This window comes from Suricata suricatta, chromosome 9 (assembly GCF_006229205.1).
Source record: "Suricata suricatta isolate VVHF042 chromosome 9, meerkat_22Aug2017_6uvM2_HiC, whole genome shotgun sequence".
NCBI classification, from domain to species: Eukaryota; Metazoa; Chordata; class Mammalia; order Carnivora; family Herpestidae; genus Suricata; species Suricata suricatta.
In genome coordinates this window covers 3,653,733-3,662,460 of record NC_043708.1, presented here as the reverse complement: position 1 = coordinate 3,662,460, position 8,728 = coordinate 3,653,733, and the positions used below count along the sequence as shown (strand labels likewise).

The window sequence follows — 8,728 nt, the reverse complement described above, 5'->3', positions numbered from 1 at the left end:
CGTCCTTGCCTGAAAGGATGTGCAAAACGAAGATACACCCCTTCGAGGTCGGGCTCCGTCCTCCTGGACATGCCGAGGACAGACCCGGGGACCCTGTCCTGCAGGCGGCCACCTCGCCTGGTCCCCAAGGGTCGGCCGATGCAGTGCTGTCGGGCAGCAACATCTCGAGGCACATTTTTCCCCCCTGGGGCGGCGTGTCAGGACCCCGTTCTCGTCCAGCCCCTTAGCCTGGGGGCAGGCTGGTGGTCGGGGCTCACAGGAAGGCAAGCGGGAGGAATCCGATCAGATCCGTGTCAGAATCCGGCATACGGCCGTCACCCGGGTCTAAAACCCAGGTTTTCTGTGCCCGAAGCCACCTTTAGAATCACGGAGGGTGGGCGATATGGCGGTGGGTGCCTCCTGCATGCCCCCACGGGTTGGGTGGGGGGAGCACGTCAAGAGAAGAGTCCCCCGGGTATAGTTCCCCCCTAATTTGCGGCCGGGTTCTTGGGGGTCTGTGGGCGTGAAGACTACAGGTTCGCGTCCGCAAGGGATTACGGATCAAACACACGGGTTTAGTGCGGAGTAGACTCCGGTCAAAATTTGGAGTAAAATTGCTAACTGGTAGCATCTGGTTCCCCCCGATCAATCACTCTAATAGTGGAGAGATATGGCGCCCAAGTGCTGACCTGCCAGGAGCCCCTAGATCAGTTCCGTGGGGAAGGCGGCTGGGGGGAGGGTCAGATCCCTGGGGGCACTGGCAGAACCGAAGAGGGGGGTGGGTTGGGTGGAGAGAAGGCCGTGTCCTTAATCTGGGGGAGGCTGATCAAGAGGGTAGAGCGAGATACAGAAAAGGGGGCGTGTTGGGGGGTGTCTAGGTGGTGGGAGTTGGGAATTGGGGGTCGGGGGTCTTTTTAGCATTGCGTGATGGTCGCTGGAAGATTCTGACATGCGGGCTTTTGACTTTTGATAAAGTCGTCTTTTGCCATTCCTTTGTCCCTGTCAAGCCCCCCCAACGCCGCCCCCTCCTCACTCAGGGCCGGCGGGCTTGGGGGGGGGGGCGCGAGCGGGTTGCTACGTGGCAGGTTTCTGGATGGTTCTCTTGCTGGCCGCCAGAGGGCGCTGGCGGCACTGCGGAATTTTGGGGGGCGGGGTGGCGAGGGGAGGTGGCCTTTGTTCTTCTGCTGGAGGGGGTCGAGCGCGGGATTTGCTGGAGAATTCTGGATTCGTTTACCTGAGGGGAGAGTGTTTTAAAATCTTGGGGTGCACTGGGGAGCAGCTGTAGCATTCGCGCTGGGCAGAGATGTCGTGATTTGCGCGGGCTGTGTGACTTAGGGTGTCGCAGAAGAGCGTGGATACAGATTAGTTTATTTTGGTTGGTTTTGGTTTTGGGGGTCTTATGAAGGTGTGGCTTATTTGCGCAGTATGAGGAGGTCGTAAAATTGTTGATTAGGTGCCATCGTGCAGGGTCTTGAAATTCTTGCTGTCGCCAAGAAGGGGAGGTGCGATGGGGGGGGGGTCTGTAGTGCTCTGGATGATTTTAGGGGGTTTTGCTTTTATATTATTTTTTAGTAATACGGCTTTTTGCATCACGTGTCCAGAGACCACACAAATGAGTGAAACGGTGTATCGAGAACTGGGCCTTTATAATTTTAATTAATTTATGTTTAATTGAATTTACTGAAGGTCAGAGCCAAGATTGCTGTGTTTTTACTTATTGAAAGTGGAATGGTGTTTCGGAAAGACCCTATGGCGAGTGCCTTCTTGATAGCCTCTTACGCCTCTGGTGCAGGGTGACCCCCACAGTCGGGGGGTGCAGAAAGGCCCCTGGCCGTGTGTTGGGGGGGGGGTGCTGCTCCATGTCCACAGGTGGATTCTGGTAGGAGATGGCGGGTGTGGTGTTTCGGCGACACAGCGGCCCTGCGCGATGTGCTGGCGTGCGCTGTGGCCTCCCCCAGACTGAGACCTGTTGGGCGCTCCTCCTCCCCCCGCCCATTCTATGCCAGCTGTGCCCCTGGCAGCTGCGGGCCAGGCGCTGCGGGGGCGCGGGAGGCGCTGCTGCGCGCGCGCCGCAGGTGGCTGTGCTTCTGAGCCCTGGGTGCCGGCCGCGCGCCCCCTAGCGGTCTGTGCCTGCAAATGGTTCTTGGCCCGCTAGACCGGGCTTCAGTTTGCGCATGCGCACACAGCTAACACTTGTGCCCTGTCAATCAAGTCTTCCTTACCCCCTCCCACTTCTCTCCCTCCTCCCCTTTCCAGTTCTTTCCTTTCTACTCCTCCCACTTCTCCTCTTCCCCCTCCCCTCGCGTTTTCCTCCTCCCTCCTCACCCCCCCACTTTCTCTCTCCCATTTCCTCCTCCCTCCACCTCCCTCCCCTTTCTCCTCCCTCCATTCCCCTCCCTCTTCCCCGCTAACTCCTCCCTCCTCCTCCTCCTTCTTTCCCACTGTCCCCTCCCTCTTCCTCTGACTGCCCCCTCCCTCTCTCTGCTGTTCCAGCGCTGACCATTAGAGGTCTTCAAGATGGTTTCTAACCTGGGCCCCTTCCCGTGCCATAGGGTCTCTTCAGGGATGACATCATCCGTTCACCTCCACGTCTTCGAGGACCGCCTCTCGATGCCATGCTGCTGCCAAGGTGCTTGCTGCTCACCTCCGCCTGATGGTACCTCAGTCCTCCTTCGTGGCTCAACCTGATGGGCAGAGCCCCCTGCCCCTTCGTGTGCCACGCCGAGGCCCATGAGCAATGAAAAGCCCATTTTAAATTTTAACTAATTAGTTTCTGTGGTAATGAATTCACTCACATTTGAATGACTACCTAGACTTAGGCTTTTAAGTGGGTCCACTAATCTTTGGTCAATTGCAGAGGGCACTTGGAGACCCGACCCCTGGATGGAAGCAGCGTCCAGAGAGACCCCCCACGGCCGCCTCGGGACCAGGGTGCCGAAGGATGAAGAGGACCAGGACCGACCAGCCAGCTCTCCCTCTTGGCTAAATGCTCAAACCAGTGCCCTAGTGAGGGGGCACTGGCCGTTAACCTCTGACCTTTGCTATGCTTATGCCTTGTTACTATCTATTTCCTAGAAGTCTCTGCTTGTGTTAATGTGCCGGCGACCTGGAGTGTTTCTCCCCCCAAGGAGCCGTGGGGCTTTCTCCCACAGCAGCCCCGTTGTTGTGTTGTGACCTCCTGCATGGAAGGATCCCTTCGGGAACTTCTCAGGAGGGGGACCTGGGCCAAGGGCTCGACCAGCGCCTCACTAGATATTCCGAGGCCCGCGGTGGGCTTCTGGAATGAGCATGAGCCCTGACGCCATGCTACTCAACTGCCAAGGGCATCCCCACCTCTCTCTGAGATCTCCCTAGTCTTTCTGGGGGAATGGGTCAAGGAGGGTAACCCCTCAGGGTTGTTGTGAGTATTCAATGAGACAAAGCAGCCTCGGGCAAGGCCGGGCATAGAGGAGGTGGCTGGCAAATGTTTGTTGGAACCGTCTGGTAGGTCAGTCCCTTCCCCCCTCGTCTTGCGCCTCACGCTTCTCGTTTGTTCTCCCACAGCGCTCCAGGCAGCCCCTCCCCACGGGGCTCTCCTTTGCACCAGGTAGGGGTCCGCCAAGATGGGCGTTGGGCTGACCCGAGTAGGAATGCGAATCATGCATGTGGTCATTTCCAGAGCACTTTCTCTGGTCTCCGAGAGTGTCCCTCCCATGTCCTACGTCCGTGTGACACAACCAGCCTCCTTGCAGATGAGAACGGATTCGGCATTGATTTGAGTGATCTGCAAAAGGTGGGTGGGCACGAGGACGTGAGGGAGCCCAGTGCCCTTCTCGTGGCACAGGCCACGTTCACAGTGGCGGTGGGGACGCTGAGGCTGGAGGAGTGTAAGTATTCTGTCACGTTGTTGGCAAGAGAAGGGGTCAGAGTTGAACCCTGGGTGACACTGTGGCTGCCCCTTAGCCCGCTGGCCCGGAGTTCTCCTAAGAGCCCTTTATGTCCAAGGACACCCTGGGCAGTGGGGTAGCCTGCTTGAAAACCCTGCTGCCCAGGGAGCCCCGCTTGCTGGTGCCATGTGCTGGTGCCACCTCTCAGTGATGGTGTGACCTTAAACAAGTCACTTAACTTCTCCAAGCCCCAGTCCCTTTCATGGGCTAAACCAGGATTAAAAAAAAGAAAGAAGCAAGCACCCTTTCATCTACCCCACAGGGCGCTTTTGAAGACCAAATGATGTAACCACTATGAAAGTGCTTTGTAAATCGCTGTGGAAATTGCTAGATACTTAACCCCCCCGGGGGGTTAGTCCCTCTCGGCGCCAATGCCCAGCCCTCTTCTCCCTCAGCCGTAACAGCACCCAGTAGGTGCTGTGTGTTTGCGCTCAATAAATAAATTCTGGGATAAATAAAAGAATTAATTCAACAAACATTTTCTGGGCCGCCGACAATATGCCCAGCGCACCGGGCCTGGTATGTGATCCAAAGACGATGAAAACAGTCTTCTGGAAGCTAATTGGGGTCCCCAATTGATCAGTACTTTCATTTGTCCCCTTTCAAGCCAACCAGTTTTGTCCGGACAAGACAAAAACAGCCCTGGCGCTTTAGAGAAGCCCAGCTCGGTGTGGACAATAGTTCCCGGGCCTCTGAAAGGGGCTGATTGGATTATGTGGCAAATGATGGTGGAAGGGTGACTTGGAAGGTGACAAATGACGTGGGTGGGGGGCTGCTTTGAGTTAATCCAGGCTATTAGGAGGGAACTTTTGTCTTCCAGGGCCTGCCAGGGCTTTGACTACTGGGTTTTACGTCCTCAATGTAAGGACGCATAATTTATGGTCAGTGCAAATCCAGGCCCCGGTGAGATTTGAGTGGGCTGTAAAATTGAGCTTCCTGCTACCAGAGAGTAATTATAGCGAACATTTATGCCTCCCTTTGCGCTTGGCAAAGGCCTTTTGCAACCATCAATTCATTTGAACCTCACAACTTCCTGTCCCGACCCGGGGCTGGCCTGCCACCTCCAAAGGGAACAGAGGCCATCAAGCCTTCCAGTTGGGGCCCTACGGCATGTGTGCCTCCCTGTCGCCTCTTGGACAGCAGAGGAAGAGGTGTCTTCTGGGCGGGTCCCTCCTGTCCCCGACCTGTCCCCCTCCACTGCTTCTCCCCTCTGAATTCCTAACTTGGTTCTCTCCACAGCCGGGAGCCCTGCAGGCCCCTCCCGTCCCCCCTTCCAGCCACTACAGCCTGTCTCTTTCCTTTCACAGCCAAACTTCTCGAAAAGCCTGTCTACACTCGCTGTCCTCTTCCTCACCTCCAATTCCCTCTTCAGCCCACTGCCTCCTGACTTGTTCTGCTCCGTCGAACGGGCCTCGCTCAGGTAATGACTTTTCTGTCGCTTCACTCTGGACACGTTTCCAACTCACGGACACACAGACACATTTTCACTCTTTCCCTCCCGGGGCGTTGGGTTCTGGCTCACACTCGCTGACCTCTCCTCTCCGGATGCTTCCCAGAGTCCCCTGCTCCTGGCCTCCCTCGTTCTGAGTCGCCCCCGACGCAGTGGCGAACTCCCATCTCTGGGAACCTGCCTCCTACACCTTTGCCGGGTTCGGGGCCTGGCGACACTGCCTTGTGCTGAGGCCTCAGGGTCCGTCAGTTCTTTCCAAGGCACGTTTTTCTCATTTATGGAATAGGGTTAAGACTTTTTCCCTGGTGCTCAGGTCAGACGCATTGTAGGTAAGAACCAGGCGCTGTTTGAGGGTCTTGAAATAGGCCAGTGAAGTGTCATGAGAAAATTGGGAGTCCCCGTTAGTTTTCTTACAGGTTAAGTTCCCACGGGGAGAACCAGGATGGGAAGGAAGAAGTGAGGACAGGGGTGGGGTGGCGGGAGAGTAGCAGAGAAAGACAAAAAACAAAACAAAACAAAAAAGCAAACCAACAACCAAAAGCCCCCCAAAAAACCCAATAAGAAAAGACACGGAACACAAAAGTAGGGAAAGGAGGTTTGGAAAATAGAAAAATCTACCAAAAGCCCATCGGGAGAAAGTTTTCCTCTTGGGTCGGTCGGGCTAAAAAAGAAAGTAAACAGGAAAAAAGGTTTTAAATTGATTATCCCGGTGACAAATCCCAGGGAGCTTTCAAATCAAATTGCCCCATTTTGGGGTTTTAATTCCTTCCGTCAAGTTTCACCTCTTTACCTCCTGCGTCCTGGTTAAACCAGCCCCAGCCCCCCCCCCCGCTGGTGATTAGATCCCCGAGGTGCACCAAGTCTTTCAGGGAGTGAATGGCCCCCGAAAGAGCCCTCCCCTCCCCCACCCCAGCTCGGTCTTTGGTCTTTAGTTTTATTTCACTTTCTGCCCTTTTCCCTTAATGAACACAGGGCTAATCTCGGACCTTGTCAGAGAAGAGGCTGCAGACATTAATGAGGTAGCTGTTGGATTCCAATATTCGTCTCACAAGGAACCCTTCTTTGTCTGGGAAGGAAAGACACACTGATTAGCATAATGAGGCGAACTGGCGTCCGTGGGCAGGGGCGTCCAGGGCTCAGGCCACGCTTCTAATTCTGGTGCCGGAGCCCGGGTTTCACCTGCTCCTCATTTACGTCTCTGCCTCTGTCCCGACATGGGGCCCGTTGGGCGGGGGGTGAAAGTTGTGGGCTGCACAGATAGGACCACTCTGCAGGAAGTTCCTTTGTTCAACCCTACGACGTACAGACGTCCCAGTGGTCCAGGCGCTTCCTTCTTCAGAAGCCGGGGACCAGGGGTGCGCATTTCCTGCCGAAACACACGCACCTGGCCTGTTTCAGGACTCGCTGGGCATTAGAAACTTCATTACCAAGTGGTAGGAAAAGTGCCACGTCCTACGTGCAGAAGCTGTGGAATTATCCCCAAACCAGCACCCATGGAATGCCCCCATCCTGGTTGGGAAATAGATGGCCCCCCCTTGGAATGGTATGGTTTGGGGTTCACATTTGGCTCCCAAATAACTGCCGAGACCGAGCTTCCGAGGGCCAGCCGTTTGTCAGGGTTGCTCAGTGGGCCAAGGACACAGAGGGGACCTAATAGCTCCCGTCCGGCATCAGAAGCAGTTAAGTCCCTGCTTTTACAACCCCCTGAATCTCCTGCTCCCCCCATGCCCTGTGCCTCACCGGAATGCACCCCGCTTCTGTCCTGACGTGAACTGCCCAGAGTCCATCGATGGCTTTAGAACAGGTATGCCCTCGAGCCTGAAACTTGCCCTTCTGTGTCCCGAGTCCTGGCCTTTGTCACCGGAAGGCAGATCAATCAAGATTAGATCACTCCCGGTTCTTCATCCTCAGACTGTAGCCAGACCTTCCCTTCCGCCAAAAGGGGAAAAAAAACAAGACAAAAACCGAAGGGAGAAGGGAGGTGATTGGAACTAGGGGGCTTAGAAAAGGTTGGGAGGGGGCTCAGTTACCTGTTGGCCAGAGATTCTCTGGCCTCATGGGTCAGAATTAGGCCCTCTTTTCGAGGCTGTCACACCCACGGTCACTCCGCACACACTGAAGGATGTCCAGGTGACCCAGACGTCACCGGACCAGGGGACTGGGAGACCCCTCCGAAAACAGGGGTCCCACCAGAACCTGCCCCTCTCTCGGCAGTTGCTCAGTTCTGACCCAGAGGGCTTCTTTGAAACAGGAAATTCCCGCAGGCGCGTTCTCGGGTGCCAGCCAGCAGAGGTTCAGCCTCACACCCCAGGTAGTTCATATCCGGCATCTGAGAACCGGGGCGGGGGGCGGAAGGCATTCGCCGGGATCTTAGGGGCTTGCCACTCGTTCCCTGGGTGCCTGGCACATGATGAAACCATCTCCCCAACTCCGCGCCTGCTTGGGTTTCTGGAACGAGGCAGTCAAGCTGTCCTGAGGCCACCAGCCGAGGGGACCGAGCTAATTGCTCCCTTGAGCACAGAGGTGGCCCTTTTTAACTTGTCTCCTTGTTTCCTCGGTCCCCGAGCAGGTCGGCGCTCTGCCGCCTGTGCGCCCGGGACCCCCTGCACCCGACTCTTCCGGCCCCTGGGTCCAGTCTGGCTTCCTGTGAGCCCCCTGGCTCCCAGAACCTTACTGGTCTCAGTGTCCCTCAGTGAATCCATCCCAGGGGTCTGGAATTCCAGGAAGATGGGGCTGCACCAGGTGGAAAACCGGAGAAGGCACGAGGCCAGGAGATGCCCCCCCCGCCCCCCCCCCACAGGATTCTGAGTTTCTGTGTTTCTGCTTTTCCTACCCACCTCTGTTCTCCACTACCTCCTCTCCCCTGCTACCTCCTCTCCCCCCCTCCTCTCCCCCCCGGGGGTGCCCTAGGCCTGCCCATGTCTCCTCTGGGTGCCCTAGCTCCAGCCTGGCACAAAGTGGGGTTCAGTAAGAGTATGTGGGATGTCTGTTTGGACAGGTGAGTCCATGAAGGAATCGCCATGCTTACGTGACACTAGGCGGGAGAATTTGGGAACCTAGGAGTTTCAGGTAAAAGGGTGGAGGCCGGGTTTCCGTCACTGAGGGGGCGTGGGCACCGCCCTGCCCCCAGCCCCATTTCTGCTGGGCCTTTCTGGTCTCACCCCTTCATTCACTCAGGCGTCCATCCCGTCATCCAACAGTTGATCCTTACTGAGCGAGCCCACGCCCGGCCCCGGCTTGGCCCCTGAATCCCTTAGCGAATCCCTTGATGGCCTCTGCCTCCCAGGGGGTGCTGGCTGGGGGGTGTTGCTTCAGCTGAGGGCGGCCTCGCCCTGTGTCAGGTGGCCTCCGGCTCCGTGGAGAAGGCAGGCAG

At 56.6% G+C, this 8,728-nt stretch overlaps 1 protein-coding gene across 1 annotated transcript in view; it reads left to right on the top strand.

The window, feature by feature from the left end:
* Positions 1-382: 382 nt before the first annotated feature.
* LOC115301172 overlaps positions 383-8,728 on the top strand; it is a 33,068-nt gene continuing 24,722 nt past the window's right edge. Inside the window, exons 1-4 of the mRNA XM_029950860.1 lie at positions 383-388; positions 3,467-3,565; positions 3,638-3,751; positions 5,213-5,325. Coding sequence (XP_029806720.1) covers positions 383-388; positions 3,467-3,565; positions 3,638-3,751; positions 5,213-5,325 — 332 coding nt within the window. The remainder of the gene's footprint in view (positions 389-3,466; positions 3,566-3,637; positions 3,752-5,212; positions 5,326-8,728) is intronic.